Genomic DNA, 20111 nt, shown 5'->3' with positions numbered 1-20111 from the left:
CATTTGATATTTAGCAAACACTTCTGTTTCTCTCCCAGTATTTCTTATCTCTTCTCCTCACGACTGCCCAGTGAGTTTCTGATTTTCACCCATCCTCTTCTTTCTTTTTTCCATGTCTTCCTGCTGTCAGCCTGCTGTTTTCACACAAGCTTCTTCCAGCACCAGGTCCTTCACTCCTGCTCTCATGTGTCTTGCTTGAAGGAAGGACCTCACTCTTGTAGCAGGCAATAACCATCCTACAGTGGAAGAGTGTGACAGACCAAAAAATTCTCCTCCAGTATATCTGGGTTTCATGCCTGCAGCCCCAGCTGTTTCTATAGCCTCTTACCGTTCCCTGCACTATCTCTCCCATATTTCCAACAGGGGATTTCCCAGTTTTGATCCTTTTCTGTATTGATTCTTATTTCACATATTAACCTTGCAGAGATTTATTCTCTTAACTTAGCAGTATGCACAGCACACATCCCTGAATTTCCCCATCTATTGGAAAATATAGAGAGTGCTCTTTGCAGTTCTGCTACTGAACTGTGGGAGCCTTGCACCTTTGTAGTCTGCTGACTTCTAGCAATAGTGTAGTCACCTGTACTTCTTGAGCTGTTGACCCTTCAAAAGCACAGAGAGCGGTTATCTCTACATTCATACCATCCTTGCTTTATTCTTCGTAATTCTGTCCTTTCAACAATCCATAGGTTTCCCTCTATAGAGAAGTGCTGATGTTCTGGCAAAGATGAGCTGGGCTTTATGCTAAAAGAAGCTGCAGTGGGGAATAATTTCTTAGAAATTCTTAAGTTTCTTCTCTATCAGTGTGGGTTGTTTCCTCCAGTTAGCAGCTGTGAAAATTCAGAGAGCTCAAAAGGTTATTTCGGCTTGTGGCAATTAACTACATAAAATGTTAGGTTTAAAGCTTCCATTTAAAAAGGAAGTGATTCATTTTTACTTACAGTCATGATAGGCACCCAGTACTTCATGAAAGGCATTCACTCAGAATTACATGAGAATGATTTAGTCTTACATAATGCTCTTATTGTGCCAAATCTTGAGAGAATTAATGAAAGGAAGAATAAAAGCTGCAAGCATGCATGCATAAGTTGAAATATGAAGTACCCATCTACCACTCCCATCTTTTTAGACAGAAGAAAGGTAACTATCTTACAGGAAATATCAGTTTTAAAAAGAAAAACATGTTCTACGTTCCACTTTGTATACGGATATGGTTACATAGATGTATTTGAAGCTTAGCATACAAACTACTTGAAAGGGTTTCCTGAGTACCTGCTTTCCTGTAGCTTCATCATAGGTTTCTGCAGCACAAACCTGAGCAGCAGACAAACTGGTTTCAGTTCTAAGAAACTTCCATGATTGAAATCATACCTCAGCAAATAAGTATTCAACTCAATCTTTGTTTCACTGTTTCATCACATAGAAAGAAAAAAAAGAATAGCTAACCTCACAAAAACTTAAGTGTCCAGAAGCCTGAGCCCCTTTCGAAAATGCAGCCTTTTCCTTTACTTGAAGCCAAGTAAATGGTCTGTTCTCTCTCTTCAGCCAGGGAGACCAGACCAAAAACAACAGCGAAACCTTTCCTGTCACCGTGCTTCAGTAGTGGGGAGGCTGGATTTTTAGAGATGAATCAGAACTCCTCTTTCTGTCCATTAAGGCAAACAGGCTTTATCTAACTTCAGATAGTTCAGGAGCACACATGAAGCAACAAACATCATTTGATTGTTCTCTTCCAGTAACTGTAAGGATGTTCTGGACAAAGCACAACGTTTTATTTGCTACAGATGCTTTGACAAATTGACAGAAGAAGCAGACTTGGAAATTTGTCAAGTACACCTGAGAAGGATCCATCAAATGCTAAGATGCAGAGTTTTTACAGAATATTTGTAACAAAGGCAGATAAAGAAAACACCGTCTCCTGAATTTCTGTGTTTCTCCTTGAGCTTTTAACCATTAAGGTCCAACTCAATTATCTTAAAACTAATTTGCTGTCATCTCTAGGAAGACTAGCCCAAGGGATGAGGTAGCCAAGGAGACAAAGAACAGACAGCCCCACCAGTACATTACATTATTGATCAGCTCTGGTTGAGAACAGCAGATCCACCCAACTGCACTCTCATAAGAAGTCTAAGCAGAGGGTTGCTGGGGAATATTAAGGGCTTTTTTCCCCCCTTATCTCTTGTCATAAAGGATAGATAGAAGGAAATACATTCTGAAATTACCCATGTAGCAAGCCGAGACAGAACACAAACTACAGAAACAGTCAGCATATCAGTTTGTTGATTTAAATAGGAACTGTGACACCAGGTGAACGCAGACTGGCTCAGAGAGATCCTAGCTATCTGTTATTTCTTGAAATGGATTCCTGATGCTGAAGTAGGCCACTCAGCTTTGTTGCCGTCCAATAAGAAAGGTATTGAACAACACATTTCAGCTGCACCTTTGTACATAGAATGCCTTAACTAAAGCAGCACTTGTGACCACTAACACAAATTCAACAAGGCTTCTAACCACTGAGAAATGGAATCTATTTCGTGTCCCCACTACTGAGATCAACAAGTTAGCCTAAAGAAAAGTAGCTGTACGTTCACGTACCAGACAAAACACAATCACACGTACACAAAATTACGGGTCAAAAAACAAGCCAGCAGAATCAAACACCAGAGACTGGAAAACTTCAGCTTTGTCTTTGTTTTAAATTCACGATTTACTCATCAGCAGCAGGAAAGCAATCACTGCAGTGAGTCAGAGCACACTGTGAGAGTTTCGTAGCTCTCAGTATTCTTCCCAAGATGTTATTCTGCTGAAGTTCCACTATAAGTCATGCTGGATGGAATGGGAGGGAGTAGATCAATCTTGCTGTAAAACCACAGATTCATCTACAAATATATTTGCTCATTTCTGTATAATGGTGATCCTCAGAAGAGCTTGTGCTGGCATTTGATTTATAGAAATAACTGGATAATGGATTTACAGTACAGAAGTCACCACCTTTCAAAATGATTAACTAGAGCAGCTTCACATTTTTCCTTACAAGTAGGTCCAGATGCATCCTTCAGTAAGTTTAATGCTATTATTTCCAAGTGCTCCATCCTGAAAAGACACTGTTTGATATTCCTTGACAATGACCATTTAGGGTCAGATCTAATTAGGTTACAAAGAAGCCTCCCTGACTCCTCTGCTAACTACAAAGTGTGACCTCTGGGACAGCACACCATTCAAAGTACAGGGACTAGTGGGGTGCTTCAGAGATCCCATGCCATTTTTCCACACTTGGGGCCAAGTTCTGGCTAGGAGTGCAATTCACATTTTGGTACAGCCCAGTTCATTTTTAACCCAGTATTAAACTCTGAGTTATTTTACTGGAACAATGGCCCAAATCACTGAGCATTTAGCCCTGAAATATGGGCAGAGACAAAAGTCCACTTTCCACTGCTGTAGACTTATGTAATTTCAAGAAAATGTATTTCTCAGATCTGTTAGTAGACTACAGTCACTGACCATGCTTTAAATTCCATCAAAAAACACAGATTTGGGGGGCAGGAGGATAAGCATAGAACGAGATAGCCAAGATTAATTTTACTCTGCCTTTCTCACTAAGCAGTCGGTGACTTGGTTTCTCCCATCCATGCTTTAGGCTACCTGACCCAGTTTCTGGAAAGCTCTGACCTTCACTGAGGAGAGGCCCTGAGAACAGGCAGACATCTGTCTGTGGCTCACGGTGAGCCATCCAGAGCTTCTGCATTCACTCAGTGCCACCAGAACCCAGCTGCAGGCTTCCACTTGTAGTGCCGCCAGCTTCCTCCCTCCCCCCCCCCCCCCCAAATCTGGCAGAGTACAGCAATAACGTGACAGACCACGACTTCCCTACAACCCCAGCAGCAAGGAAGAAGACACACTCACCCATTCCACTCAGAATTCTGCTATAACTTGCAAGTGTAAAGAACAGAGACATCAGCATTTTTATTATTATTTTTAAACTAAAGCAAATAAGGGTTAGATTCAAAATACACAGGATTTTTCATAAGCCAGCAGCAGCTCAGTGAAACAGAGAAGCTAATGCCGCAGGCACTGCTGCTCCACAGCCAGGGAAGCAGCACCCAGAGGGGCTGCTGGAACAGGAAGAGCACCTGGAGACATCCAGTCTCAGAAGAGCAACAGTCTATAAGCACCTACTGCACTATCTATAGCCACCTTCTGTGACTAAGTTCTCCAGACAAATTAAATGCAACTACCTGCCACCTGCTCAACATCCAGCTCACGCCAAAGCTCAAACACTTTCCTGGTCAAACTTCATAATGCTTTCAAAATACTAAGCCACCATTCACTGTATCCCACTGCACCCTACCTGCAAGTTCACATTCAGGCAGACTCCCCTCATTTTATTCCCTGCCGTTCCCAGCCAAATTTAGCTGAACCACACTTATCTTTAAGCATGCCAGGCTAATAACAAATGTGTGCCATCCATGGACTTTCAGAAAATACAGTTATTAAGAAGCTAGACGTAACTCCCTTGTTATCACACATTCCTCCAAACTTTTAGGTGCGTTGCCAAACACGCGCTGCCTACCAACACAGGCTGAATGGGAACCAGCACTGCAGGGTTTCCACTGGAACACAATCAGGTGGGGTTTGGATTTTGGTTTTCTAGTTGCTCATTTCTCACAATGCATAGCACACCAGCCTCATACCTTCTTGCAGTTTTTGAGCCTGTCTGGTACTAAGAGGGAGGAAGGATCAGTGCATCCAAGATGCCATCTCCTGTGGCAAACAGAGCAGAGAACCTTCAGGCTGTGTCAGTGCAGCAACAGAGAGCTCTGGTGGAGGCAGAACCCGCCCTCCGGTTTCTGTCTTTCACAGAAGCAAAATCAAATGCTACCACCTCTGTGCGCTCAGCCAATGCAAACTGTGGAAGCCTTAGGGCAGCCACAGTAACAGATTCTTAGAAAGTCAAAATTTGATTACCACTATTTCAAAACACACCACTAATTTGGTTATTTTCAAGATAGTGTCTTAATGCCTGTCTTTCAGCAATTATTAGACGATGGTTACGTAAGTTCTATAGAAAAGAGATTTGTCACATTAAGTCTTCAAAGCTTCTTCTAAAAGGAAACCAAAATAGCCCCCATACAAAAAAATGAAAGAAAGCCAACGACATACACAAGCACTAATCAAAGTGAAAAAGAAAACCACACCTAAACACAGGGAATTAACCAAAGGAACTAAAGAGCCAAAGCCAACTTCAGTTATTATCACCCTTGCTACAAAAACTGTTGGGTCAGAAAAAAAAACAAAAACAAACAAACAAAAAAACAAGAGTCCAGTAGAAATTTCTGTATGAAAATTTCCCAGAAAAAATCATTGGAAGAGGTTGAGTTTTGGGACCAGTGAATCTACCCTCTTCGAGCTTGAAGCCGTTTCCCCTCATTCTATCACCACAGACCCTGCTAAAGCATCTGTCCCCTTCTTTCCTGTAGCTCCTCTTTACATATTTAAGGGCCACTATCCTGTCACCTCAGAGCCTTCTCTTCTTCAAGCTGAACACTCCAGCTTTTTTAGCCCATAATTTGTTGCATATTATTATTATTATTGGCTCCTCTAATGTTCACATTCAACAGGCCAAAAAAAACTCTGATTTTCTTGGTAGTTACCTTGCTCCTTGCATCTTCACTTTAAAATTCAGACTATTTCTGGAAGTGCAACTGCAAACAGAAATTACTTTTTAATTAAGCCACTGCATGACCTAAAAAATAAAATAAAAAACAATTTCATTTATCTCATTTAAGTAATTCACATCACTGAAAAAGTTTCATGAATACTTGTTGACAGTGATTAAGTCGTTGGTTTGAAATGGTCAGATAAGCACTTGGTAGCAGTGTCTGCTGAGAATGGACATCCACAAATGTAACACCTTCCTACAATGGAAGGAATTTCTTTTCATCGAAAAGAAGTTAGTCTCCTTTTTCAACCAGTCCAATTAAATGAATTAAATCCCCTGCAACTTCAGAAAAAGAAGATTCTCCTCAATCAATCCTTTTAATATTTTATAGCCTGAAAAGACTATGAAACACCAAGGGTATTCTGTAGGAAAAAAGTTATATTAGCTGCAAATAATCCTGCCTTCGTTAAAGCAATTTTTAGGTTCAAAGCACTTTGTTTTCTTCCCACATATTTAAAGGAGACCCTCTTGTGAAACAGAACTGTAACACTACTTGAATCCAATTCAAATATGACAACAAATGGTGGCATAACAACTGCAAGTTTAGATTTTCATTAAAACCTATAATCTGAATAAGTGTGTTTTTATCTATAGGACTCTTAATACAGAGAGTGCATGTACTTTGTTAGCAAAAATGCAGTACTTAATTTCATATAAAGGTGGATTTGCAACTATGAGTATCTTACTAGTTACCAGTGTGAATCAGTGTTTCTGAAAAGCAATTAAAGACTAGAAATACAACACAAATTTGAAGTGTCAGAACACAGTTAACTGATTAGTGACAGTCTGCTTGTACAAAGCTTGAAATCTCAACCTACTTGCAGTTTGCCTCAAGTTTTCAACAGGGAAAGGACATTTGTACTCCACACATACCGGGAAGAAAGCCATATGAATTTATGTTTAATGTTTGGTTTTGATTATTCAAAAAAAGTGCATTACACTCACATCAGTTCACAATAAGTTTATTTTATGTGAAGAAAAGCTTTGCCATTAATGAAAAAATTCAGTAGAAAACAGTACGTCCTGCTTTCAATCTAGATTACTCAAAAGTAGAAGCTTGTATTAGTGAAAACTTCAGTAGAAACAAATCTGTAGGAAACATTCTTGGCACATGAAGTAAAAGCTTCAAACGTTAAGATTGAATAGAGTATTCACCATGCAACCATGCTGGCAGAGAAGCCAGTTTGTAATGGCTGGTATTTGTCCCTCAAGAAAGAAACATGGAAGACACTTAAACCTGCTTATATAACATTAATCGTATATAAATACGGTGTCACCATAACTGACAGTCTTTATTCTGGGCAACAATTCAGTTTAGCAGTTCTAAGTAAGTAATAGGCACTTTGCCTTTCTGATTTCCCCTTTCACCCATCAGCCAATCTGAATCCATGCCAGGGATACTGTAAACTGTTATCACCTAAAAAACAAAAAATAAACATAAATATATCATAATAATCTTGTAACTGCCTGGGGGAAAAAAATAAATAAATTAAGTCTATTTTCTTGTGATTTCCAAGGTTTTAGAATCAAGATCAACCACATTAAACAGAACATCCATGGAACAGAATCTAATGCTCATAATTTTTTCATTGGTCCAGGGAAAAGTAAATATGACAAAATATTTTAAATATCTTTTTTCTAGCTTTTTTTTTTTTTTTTAAACTGATTACTACTTCTCTTTTTCTTTTTTTAAGTCTATGAAGCTTCCCTAAATCACAATCAATAGTCAAGCTAAAAGCAAGATCTTTGGGTCTTCAAGTATATGACAGCAAAACAGATGGTGTTGATGGGCTACATCTTAACAGACAATCTTAGGCCACAGCTTCCATCTAAATCACTGTTTAGATAAGAATAAAGTCACAGATAAATGAGAAATGCACATTAAGAAACCTGAATTTTTTAGTGGATATTTTTCACTCAGATACCATCAAATTACTGGGTAGAATAGTGCTCCTTCACCCAGCTTCATCATATACAGCTTCACTTGCAGAGAATAGGCTCTCTAACTTTGAAGCATTAAGAGTTCATCTGAATCAGAGAGGAATAAGCACAACACTGCCATGACTATTAAAAACAGAAGTGGCTGTGCTTTCATTTTCTTATCAAACTGTAACACTTCATGTTTGAAAGATTAATTGTATTGATAACTGTTTTAGAAACATGGCAGAAGGAAGATAGTACAATCATAGCTTGATTGTCCAGCAAACATTCTTGCAAGCTAAGCAGGCATAACAAATAGCAACTCTCACCACTAGAGTATACAAGTGCAAGAAGCTAACTTCTCAGAGCACTATTAAAATTTTGTTAATAAAATTCATTAATAAAAGTGCTACACTGAGAAATCTATGTAGTTCATCTTGACTGGCTAGTCACAACTTTTCAGATTTAACACTTTAAATCATCAAAGTGCTTTGAAAACTTACCTCATCTGCAAGTAATGATAACTCACTGCTGTTTGCAGCATCATAATCATAGAGAACTCTAGCTTTTCTGCTGCCACTCGATGACTTCAGTTCACTGATGCCTGAAGTTACTACTGAATTGCTTACTGAAGGCAATGAAGCAGAAGCTGAGGCCAAGACTGAGGGAGCAGAAACACTTTGCACAGGAGTTGAAGAAGACTGATTATTGTTAGAGAGAAAAATAGATGGAAAGCTGTGGGGAAAACAAAACAAAAAATTCCGGGTGAATCAGTTCCTCGTGGAAAGTCATTTGCTTCCACACCTAGATTAGAATTTTTGCATTTAGACATCAGAAAACAGCAAAAATTGAGTAGAACTGATACTTGTGCAAAACTATATAATGATATTTGTGTGCTACCAATTTCTGAAGTTGTATGTTTTTTTTCAATGTAATGTATCTTCAAAGATGTAGCTTTCCAAACAAAAACAAAACAAACCAAAAAAAACAACAAAAACCAAAAACAACAGTTTCAAAGACTTTTTGTGAGTCTTTAAGCTATCTGTTTAAACAAACTGAAGATCACAAGGAGATCAAGCACCACAGGAAGCAGCAAGTCAGAAAAAGGACAAAAACACATCTGTTTCTACTTCCTCATCTTAGAAAACAAAAGCAAAGATACTTCATAGAGACAGTTATTTAGAACAGCCGCTACAATAAATCTGTAATAGTTAAGGAAACTTTCCAGTTTACTTCACTATTATGTGAAGACAACTCTTCAGTGCCTATGCTCAACTAATAGTCTGCAATAGCCTTAAGAAAGACTCTGACATGTAGAGAAGAATTTGAATAGGAAAACCTCTATGAAAAGCAAGCATGTAGTTCTTTATACATTACCACTAGTCACAAAGGCTTATGAACATGAAGTGATTATGTCAGACTGTTTCTTCCCTTACTTTAAAAGCGTTAAAACCTCAGAACAGTAAAACTAGGTATTTTCTTAGTACAGCTCACCCCTGTTTCTATCACTGCTTTATCAGCATTAAGTTTTCCTACCATTGATAAACACCTGAACTTCAGAGAAGAATGTTTTAAACAGCATTACTACCTTCCCAGTTGCTTCTGGAGATCCAACATATACTTGTAACATTGTGCATAATAAGTCATCTGAGCTTCAACAAAGTCATTCAAACAGCGGAGATGATGTGCCTACAATGTAATAAATATTCAAGTTTTTAGCATGCAAAAACGTCACACTGCATTACTAACACTGGCCTATTAAACAGGTTGGTAAGGCTAACATCAGTACAGAAGTATTCATCCCACATAGGCACTATGCCTGGATTTACCAGGTAACTAGGATAAATTGCTCTAAAATCAACGTAGTAAGCACCAAAGCTAAGTGCAGTGCAAGAATCATGCCATTTATCTATACTGTTTCCACAACAGATTATTTTAGCACATTTTTGCTGTTTCAACAATCAGTTGATCAGATAAATTGAAAATTACATTGGAAGGTAACAATGAAAACAGCAGAGATCAAGGTTAACAGGAAAAGAGTTAATTCAATGGGTAATAAAGAACAGTTAAAAAATAAACTGATTTTTCCCCCTCCTGGGTACTCACATGTGTGCTGCTGATACCTTCCAGGAGAAGCCTGGTAATCTCTGCTTGACGGTCAAATTCACTTTGAGTAATCCGTACTTCCTGTTCAGACTAGAAGCAAGTATGGATGTTAGATATTTGTACAGTGCAATATTGCACCTTTGTATTATAACAGTCCCACTTTATTCAGAGCCAGTCATACAAATACATTTAATAACACTTCATTGAATCCTATGCTTTTCTTTGCAGATTTTGCTATACATGAATAATTGGTTTTCTGGGGGTTCAGAAATGCGTAAGTCCTGTCTACACAACAAACAGCTTCATCATTAGACACTTACCACATAGATCCAACATACACAAAAGACAAATATTTTTCTGACAGCTTTATTAACCCATCTCTCTCAATAAGAGCAAGCATTAAGTGGCATAACAGTGTTCATACCACAGGCAGTCCTAGCACAGCAGTGGCAACAAAGGACAATTTATTCTCCCCCTCCCCATATTTCAAGTTAACAAGGCTCTGCTCATATACTTGATGTTATTTTCATTGGACAAAAATGCAGGCATCAATCAGCCACAAAGCGCTCAAAATACATACTTTCCTGTGGTCCATAGGTATGATTATATTTTGTTTTCAAAGGAATTAGAAGTGTTCGTTGAGTACCTCCCAATGAAGAACCCTCAACAAATTACTTGATCCTCAAATTCAGAATATAAACTTGGTTTCTGAATGTTAACACTCAAATCCATTATTTCCCAAAATGCCACACAAGACTATATGAATGTTTAGGAATACTGTACAATGCACAAAGGCATAACACCTTTTCAAGAGCAGAGGAACTATAAAACAACTTTAGGAAAGTGATTTTAAGACAGACTAAGTAAAACAGTGAGTGAATGTATTCATATGACCACAGAAAACTCCTTGCAAAACTCATGTACGTAGCACAAAGATGTTTTTCAGAACAGGCTAGATTACTAGATCTCTACCTTCCTGAAAATTTTCAGGTAAGCTCTTTGAGAAGGTTGTTTTTTTGTTTGTTTGTGTTTTTTAATAATAATAAAATAAAAAAATTAAAAAATTTTAAAAAACAGAGCACCATATCAGCAAGTTGAAAGACAAGCCCTGTAGTTTTTGTTTTTTCATCTTCTATTGCATCTTGTCACATGACAGTCATATGGTACTAAGTGATAGTTAGCCAAAATAGCTTACTATACAGTGAGCTATGGGCTTTGTACCAGCACTGGAATGTGAAAGGCCCTAGAGGGATCCCGGGTATTCTGATGCAACACGAGACACTACCAGTACTCAAGTCAGAAATACACAATATCCTTTATTACATTGTATCAACACAAGTTACTACTTAAGAATTCTGCAGTTTCTAAGTTGTTTACTTACTTTTGTCACTTCCTCAGCCCATATCTAGTCAGCATTAAAAGAGCAGAGAAAAAAACATACAAACTTAGACCTGCGTTACTTTATTAAAGGATGCAACAGACTTTGCCTTTTAACTATTTTCTTGTTTCAGAACTTCACAGAAATTTGAGAAATTCTATGAATAAATCACTTGCTCAAAGCCTTCCATATACAGTGAAGTAAGGACAGAGCTACATCACTGAAAAAAATTCCTAAGTTCATATGCAGGAAAGAATGACATGTAGAACTGTCTTGCTTAAAGAAGACTATTGTAAGATATTCTACAATCTAAGATTTAAGATTAGGAAATGATATGAATCAAACTAAGTTACTTTATAGATGAAGTTAGGTTACATTCCTATGTTAGAACATTGGAAGCTATGGAAGGCTATTCTTATTTCAAACAACACATTGAAGACTGAAACAGACAAATTAATGGTTTCTCTTGCTAGGTCCATTATTGCTTTTTTATTTCACAAGAATTTTCATTAAAATTAAATTATTCTCAAATTGAGAATTAAAGTGAGAGCACATAGCACAGCAAAGTCATAGAATCAGAGGGAATTTACTCTAGAACTTAATTACTTCAGCTTGCTTTTCCAATTTTCTCTTACAATGCAATTCTCCTTTAACATTCATATTTCCACAGTTGAAAGAACATGACACAATCTGGACTTTGGTAGGAAGAAGCATGCGCAAAGGTCACAGAAGCTAGCTGAAATAAACTTATTCACCCTCTTATCTGACCACAACTGAGAAACATACATACTTACTGCAGTAAGACCCACTATGACATGCAAATCCAGATCAAAATCATGACAACCCAAACAGATTGGTTTATGTCACAGAATCATAGAAGTGCTCAGGTTGGAAAAGACCTTAAAGATCTTCAAGTCTAACTTCAACCTATTTCCACATATTTCTAGCTATTTCACATTACTTACTCCTGTCTATATAAAAACAATAGGAAAACAATAATTCCTTTCCCCTCAATGGATAAACTCTGACAAGGAATAAAAACTGAATTCCTTGGCAGATTATATTTACAATGAACTCACATAACCATGAATTTAATACTGTATACTTCCGGATAATCAGAAGTTTTCTGATGAAAACACCAGCTGATGCTGACTGCTGTGAGTATATTGAGTACATTTTTCATATGCAAAGTCAGATGCGCATCCATTTTGGAAAACAGAATCATTAAGGCTGGAAAAGACCTTTACGATCATCTGGTTCAATCATCAGGCCTTTGCCACTACATCCATTAACCTATGTCCCTCAGTGTCACATCTGCACTTTTTTTAAATACCTCCAGGGATGACAACTCCACCACTTTCCTGGCAGCCAGATCCAGTTCTCTTTTGAAGAAGAAATTTTTCTTGATATCAAACCCAAAGCAAGGCCAAATTGAAAGGATAGCAAGAGGAACCATTTGATAGAAAATGAATGAACACAGGAGGCCAACAAACCTTCAGCCATTTTACATGCAGCAAGTTGAGCACGTAAGAGACATTTACCATAATGTTATTCTCTTCAGGCTGAGAGGTGTTTAGTTGCTTAAGTGCATAGATAAAAGACAAAAGCAAGTTACAACACTGAATAAAGCAGGTGAATAGATTATTGGCACACATCCTACAAGTTTAAGCTAAGCAAGATTGTGAACTGATTATAGAAATCTAAACAGTTTTATTCAGCTCTTTTAAATACTTATCTAAGTTAGTTCAGTTGAAAATAATTTCAAATACTTTTACAGCAGTAAAAAAGTATTTAACTGTAGGTCTTAATTTAATCGCCTTCAATACATTTTCTTAAATTATCAGTTCAGCACTGTTTGTCAGACATCTCCCTTCATAAACAGGGAGTTAGCAGAAGGTGAAGTATCTGCATAACAACTACAACCATATTAGTCTCCATTTCTGTACTGCAGGATAAAAATTAAGATGCAAGTTTTTTCACTTTCCTAGGAATCCTAAAATTCAATTGTTCTCAGACATGCTTACTGCTATTAAAACATAACCAAAGTTCCAGTTTAGGCAAGATAATGATGCAAGAAGCCTGGAGTTTCACATTCTACCACTACAAAGTAGCTTGCATGTAGAACTGAATTACAATCTATTGGGATATTTAAGACCAGTCAAGTAGTAGCAGCAGTAGCAACTGTCAATAGCTTCATCCAAGCACATAGCTCTGGGTGATTATACTACAGATGTACTAATAAACTTGAGTATAACTAACAAACGTGGGTATAGAACCTTCCTTTTAATATTAAGCTCAATTCCTTCAAGAAAAGTTTCCCCATGGTACTTATATTCCAGAAGTATAGTGTATACCTACTGCCGTAACACAATAAATTAACACTTTGTTTCACACTTTGCTGGTAATGTTACAAAATAATAAAGAGTGACACGCAGAAAAGTAACTTCTTTGCATTAGAACAACGTGATACAGGAAGAAATGCATGCATTGATCTGAAAAACATATTAACAGGTTAAATACAAAGGAACAGCAGACCAGATAAAAGACTGACAGACAGGCAAAACTATCAGGGAGATAAAGGGTTTTTTTGTTTGCTTTGTTGTTTTTGTTTTACTTTTTTCGGTCAAGAAAAAATAGCAATGGCAAGAAACTAAGACCAGAACCCTAAAACAAGCAATCAGATCTATAAACACATACATATAACAAGTCTGAAAGTTAAAGACAATTTTAAAACACTACTTACTGCAGCTCGAGCTTCAGCAACTTTTGCCTTCTTCAATCTGGTTTTTGCAGCATCCAAATCCAGTCTTTTATTTTGTAATAGTTTACGTTCTTTCTGAAAGCCACGTATGTCAGTTCATGAGAAAACAGACACATTCAAAAGCAAAATCCTGTCTACTTGTTCTCCTGTCTCCTCTCTCCTCATGATCATATTTAAAACAGGCTCCTCAGTTGAACAAAGAAGAAGAATTAGTTCTTAATCACCCTCACACATTTTATACTCCAGATGCATACTTTTAATAGATGAGTAGTTTTAAAAAAAAGGTGAGATTACAGAATTATTTCGAATGGTCAAATAGAAAGAGAATACAATAAGGTTACGAATTCATCTGACCTTTCCCAAGTTAGTTTCCAAAAGCAATACTGCTCAGTTTTCTACCATTTCAGAGGTTTGCACTTCCAATTATTTTGAAATGCTGATGAGTGCACACTTCAACTTACAGTAATAGTTTTATAGTCTCCTTCAATAAAGTTTCTTAGGGGTGTGAGAAAGTTTATAGCTGAAGTTTGAATTAGTTCTCTGTCTGCCGTTCCAATTTGCTTTTGTGTTTCTCCACATTTAATGAGTGCATTTCCTGAAAATGAGAAAATATGATGATTTCATAGCAATTTAGACAGGTAGCTATCAAAACAAGTTACTACAGGCACATGAGTCAAGGCCAACAGCTGAAAGATAATCCAACGCCATAACAGGGGCTTTCAAAATACATTAATACCTAATAAAACTAATTGTTTTATATTAAAAAAATTATAATAATCACAAGTGAAAGCCATATTTCAATGAGCACAGATACAGCACTGTAGAAGTTGCACTATGGCAACTCAGTTGTTCACACATATTTTGGGCCTGAATATCGTACCTATTTACATTGATTTAAACAGCCTCCTCCCTTTATATTACATTTTTAAGTAGTTAGTCATAAGTACTCAGGAGCAAGGAAAAGTCCACTTAGCCGCTGGAAAATACTCCCCTCCACCCTTACACCTAAGCTCAACAGTAGTTTCTAAATGTGAATGTAAGTTTCGTCTACTGATTGAACAATACTTGGAAATTTGGTTACACATTAGGCATTGAAGCCCAGGCTGCTGCATTACGAATGCACAGTGCTCATCAGTGTATACAAACACACAAGACTGAATTAGAAAAGGCATTCACCAAGCATATAGACAAATAAATCAATTTTATGACACCACAAAATGTTGGTGCATCTTTATGCTAAAAATTCCTGCAACTCCCCTGAATTATAGATGTTATAGATTACAGCAACTGCAACACATGGAACCATGTGCCTGTAAGCAAAAATCTATGCAATGTTAGAGGATCTTAAAGCTCATGACCAGAAAGGGCCAAAGATAAAAGCATGAAAGCACACTGAAAATAAAAAGCATAAAGCCTGCCATTATTATTTTGTATCCTTATATCTTCTATAAAACTTGTTGGTTTTTTCTTTTTAAACACTCTTTCCCTCCTTTCTGAAGAAACCCCATTTTTTCCAGATATAAATCATTGTTCCTAGAACAGATTTCCCTTCCCACTGCAATTTTAAAGAAGGTATCTAAGGACAGCTAGCTACTTGACTTTCATTGTGGACTTAAACACACACATGTATTAAGATTAAATTAACAGCTAAATCTATTTTCATCAATTTTTCATCATCTATTTTCATCAACTTCCAGGGCTGTAGAGAACACCAGAATGAGATCTTTAATTTGAAGACAGCATAAAAACATTACACCCCACCATCAATTGCTCTTGTCATAGTTATAGAAGCCTGCTGGAGAACAAAGCTTAGATCATGCTCAACAGTCACCTATACAAATGTTTTGCTATATGCACACATACATAAAATGAAAAGAAGGAATACTGTGAAGTTAGAGAAAATTCTTACTAAAGAATTTAATTCTAGATAACATTAAGTGTTGTCAGATATACTGTCCTTACATCTAACTAGGAAATTAGACTCCAGAAATATGATTCCAGAAAGTCACCCACCACAAAGATGGGTAATATTCCAACATTAAGTTCTATTTTTCAATTAGAAGAGAAACCTCATCACTGATCTTCTAATACACAAAGTTACAGAGCAAGTCACCTCAAACCAACAGAAAAGTCTTTGAAATATTTTGCCTAAAAAGAGACAAATAGCATACTTTTCCCCCCTGTGCAAAAGCATATATGTGCATTTTTTTCTCCCCTTGCATTCAGTGCTTTCACTTACCGTATGCTGTTCCTGGGCCAAATTCATTACCAGCATCGATCATATACTGGCCTAATAACTCTGGATTATTCATACGACTTGGTGCTTTCCGGTCCAGTTTCTCATAGAAAAACTCTTCTATCCTAGCATCTAAGAAACACACGCATTTCAAATAACTGTCGCTCAAAACACAACTTACAAACAGAACAGGAATAAAAGAATTTTAAAATCCAGACATACAAGCTGAACATTAAGTGAACAATGTGAAGATGAAGATGCTGTTCTTGGAAGCTGTCTGTATTTTGTATGTCATGCTTATTTCAAATATTTGTTGCAGTTATCTTCCAAAGTAAAAAAATTATAGTTTTAATCTTCCTTAAACAATGGAGTTTTCAAAAGTTTAGCTCTTTGTCTTTATTCTAAGAGCCTAATAGAAAACTTTTGAAAAACAAATAAATGTTAGCATTTGTGGAAAGCTTCAAATCTGGGAGCATTAAACATTCAGTGCCCAGGAAAAGCCATTACTTAGTAAAGAAATTGTTAGAGGCATACATTTCAGCTCATCTTGCCTGCTTCAGAATGACTTGCACTGCACAGGAAATTTAGCATAATCAAATAGATTAATCAAGTTCCTCAAGTCACTGAATCTACAAGAAAAAATTTGAAGTTCTTACAAGCACCAAGAATTTCTGGAATTAGAGCTAGAAATTCAATTAAATAGGAAACAACTCTAAAAGCAATCAAGAGTATGGAACCAATGCTGCAGTTCAATTATCTCCGGTTACATATTTCTGCACTTGAAGGCTCACAGAAGAACTGAAAGCAAGAAACTGGAACAGTGTCTCCAACACCCAATGGCTCTTTAAAATGTTCAAAATCCTTCAAAATTGAAAACTGCTGAATTTACTTATAGTTTAGGCAATTCCTACGCCAGCAAACAGTTACACTGGTAAGCCTATTAATTCAAACACTGCAAACAAAAACTGAACGACTCCTTACTTGGATTTGGCTGCAGTAACACTTCTGTTTGCTTCATTATTTTTTCTGTCCACTGCTTAGTGCATTCTGCTTTGCTGAGAAGGTTCTCCAGGTGAGCATCCAGTTCAGTCTTCTCTGCTTGACCAAGCTTTTCTTCTGTGAACTGTGGATAGTCAGACAGATTGAAAATACTCAGTTCACGGTAATAGTTTCCAAGTGCAAGTCTAGGACAGCAACTGTTTACTCATATTACTTTCACATGATGTTATCCAGACATCCTTAAGAAAACTTACAGATTTAACCTTAGATTAAGTTCAACAACCCACCCTCACTACCAGCAAAAAAGGGGAGAACTATATTAATCACATCAAGACAACATAATTTCACTTGACATTAAATTCATGCCAACGCTTATTAATCCATAGCTAGTTTGAAATTCACTACCAGGTCTCCAGGAAAGACAGAAGATGTGTTTTATGTCAGGAAACAAAACAAAAACTGGAACTAAGGGCTTGGCCTGCCTCTCTTCAAACAATTGGTTCCTTAGGATGACCTCATCCCTTCACAGCCTGTTCAAAATCAGGCACATTCAGAAATACTTGGTTAAGAACTACATCCCTAACAAGCTTACCAATTAAGAATGGAAGAGCACCAAAACATTCCAACTATCAAAATCATTCTTAACAAGCTCTTAGTTGGAATACTTAAATCTTACAATAAAAAACAAGAATACAATACAAATAAAACTGAGTTGTTCAAGTTTAATTTCCACATAGAATAAAAACAACTTTGATAGCACACACATCTGAAGGCTAGATAAATACTGCAGTATTTATCTAGGCACCTTTGTTAGAAATCGCAGTATAGGAAGACAAAGAATTTATTTATGGACCTGCTAATACTATTGTTTAAAAGGCTCTTTAAAACAATATTATGTACTGCAAATAGCTCTCAAAAGCTTTTTAAGATTCATTAACAGACAAGAAAAATGGCTTTGATTCTTGTCTAATTACATAGCATTGCATTTGTTTATGAAATGACCTTTCCAATTAATATTTCCAGAACTCTTCTTCATAGTGTGGAGACTGCTTAGTGCATGGTAGACTTCATGTACCCACTTGGAGGAAAAAAAGATTAAAACTATGGAACAACATGGCAAATAACAGTTTGACAGAAATATGGCTTCCAGCACCAATAAAATGCATCAGTGCTGCCCCTCTGATTTCCCACCTGTTTCCACAACTTGCTTGAATGTGCCCAGATCACGATGAAGGAAACAGTACTCTTTTGTATACAACAGCATACATACATATACAGCTCTACTCCTCAAACATCTTATTTTAGGAGGAGGTGGCAGTCGGTAGAGCTTATTACTATTACTTCCACATCCCCATTAATTTCAGTTCAGATGAAGAAGCCTATCAATGGAGCTATTCAGATCTAAACTAGTAACGCAGACAGAGCATACTGGAGCAAACCACAGTTTATACCACCTTTAAACAATGACAGAAAGCCTATGTTACATTTAATGCAGAAAAAAAAAAAAAAAAAAAAAAAAAAAAAAGGATTTACATGGAAAAAGTCAAGATAAAAGATAAAAGTCACAAGATCCTACCACAGGATCTTCCAATGAAGGGTGAACCACATATCCTTCCCCCCCCCATCTTGAAAGAAAAGCTAAAGCTGGAAAGAAATAGATGGTCTAAGAAACATGCAGCTCTGAAAGAAGCCAGAAAAACAAACAAATAAATAACGAAACAAAAAAAAAAAAAAAAAAAAAAACCAACAACAACAAAAAACCAACAAATGCACTTGGAAAGACCTCCAACGCATAGAAAAGCCAAAATTACTACTTTAAGGTAATTTAAGTTTGAGCAACAGTGTTTTCTGATGAGTTCGCATCTTCAGTGCTCTGCTGTAACACTGATGGCTGGCTTTGCTTGAATATTGAGATACAGGCCAACAGTCCTCCTGATCTGAGCAGATAACCACTGCAATCATGTTCCAAACCTGACCCAAGGAGAGAGCACAAGAAATTACTGCGAATTACTGTGCTCTGTTTGGATACCCACCTCCCTACAGGAAATCTGTTCAGGTTTGATTATATAAAGAAAGAGGATTACAGCTCAAGATAACAGCAGAGAAACAAAAGCCAATTACATCTCCCTTAACATAAAGGAGAAGACAGATCGAGAAACAACGGGCCAACAAACGAGTCTAAAAGTGACACCAAAGCAGCAAACAAAACAACACTAAAGCAGACAGATGCTTGCACGTGTCACGTCAGAGCTCAAGTTTCACCGGTCGGGCAGCAGGACGCATTCAGAGCAGCCAGTGAAGACACCAGCTCTCTCCACAGGAGTCACACCTTTGTTCTGCTCAAACAGCAGAAACAGACCCATCTTCCCCCAGCTGTCGCTGCCCAGCCCGGCCGCCCCCTCCGCTCTCGGCCTACGCTGACCTTGCGCTGCCCCGCCCGCCGAGCCCAGCTGTTGTGCAACGGGCCGCGGAAAAACGCCCGGACCCAGACAGACAGACAGACAGACAGACGGCCGACAGAGCGCAGCGGGGCGCGGGGGCACGGAGCAGCCCGAGGCGCAGCGCACCGCTGGTCCCCAGGCAGCGCGGCCGGGCCTGGCACTGCCCGCGGCGCGCCCAGCAGGCAGGCCGGCCCGGGGCGGAACCGCGATCCCCGGCCAACGCCCCGCGCCGGGCCGACTGACGGCGGCCTCAAGGACCGGCCCGCGGCCTCGTCCGCTTCCCAAAAGCCGGGGCCGTCGCGTCGAAGCTCGGTCGCGGCGCACGGTTCCTCCGGAGCGGCCGTACCTGCACGGCGCGGCTGAGAAAAGTGCCCGCGTCGGCCGCCAGCTTCTTCATGTTAAAGTCCATGATATTCATCTTCGGCGGGGGCGGGAGGGCGCTGACTCAGCCCCAATACCCGCAGCGGCGGCCGCCGCTCCGGCCCGTCCCTGTGGGGATCCGCCGGGGGGCGGTGCCGGGGCCCGACGCAGCCACCGATTGGCCGCGGCCG

General features: G+C 38.3%; 1 protein-coding gene across 4 annotated transcripts; it reads right to left on the bottom strand.

Moving 5' to 3' along the window:
- Positions 1-6665: 6665 nt before the first annotated feature.
- SH3GLB1 (SH3 domain containing GRB2 like, endophilin B1) lies at positions 6666-20079 on the bottom strand. Of its 4 annotated transcripts, none has more exons than XM_072343571.1 (11): positions 19907-20079; positions 17102-17243; positions 16124-16252; positions 14346-14479; positions 13867-13959; positions 12617-12703; positions 11127-11150; positions 9746-9835; positions 9228-9328; positions 8143-8374; positions 6666-7136 (listed from the first exon to the last, which is right to left on the bottom strand). In XM_072343571.1, exons 1-11 carry the CDS (start codon positions 19976-19978, stop codon positions 7029-7031), a joined length of 1212 nt encoding a protein of 403 aa, XP_072199672.1. In that variant the 5' UTR covers positions 19979-20079; the 3' UTR covers positions 6666-7028. The 4 variants fall into 4 exon arrangements, with proteins under 4 accessions (XP_072199672.1, XP_072199673.1, XP_072199674.1 ...); XM_072343572.1 differs by having other exon boundaries at positions 12665-12703; XM_072343573.1 differs by lacking the exon at positions 12617-12703.
- Between the last annotated feature and the right edge of the window lie 32 nt (positions 20080-20111).

Source organism: Excalfactoria chinensis, chromosome 8, assembly GCF_039878825.1.
Source record: "Excalfactoria chinensis isolate bCotChi1 chromosome 8, bCotChi1.hap2, whole genome shotgun sequence".
NCBI classification, from domain to species: Eukaryota; Metazoa; Chordata; class Aves; order Galliformes; family Phasianidae; genus Excalfactoria; species Excalfactoria chinensis.
Note: the sequence above shows the minus strand (reverse complement) of the source record. Positions and strands in the feature narration are given on the sequence as shown.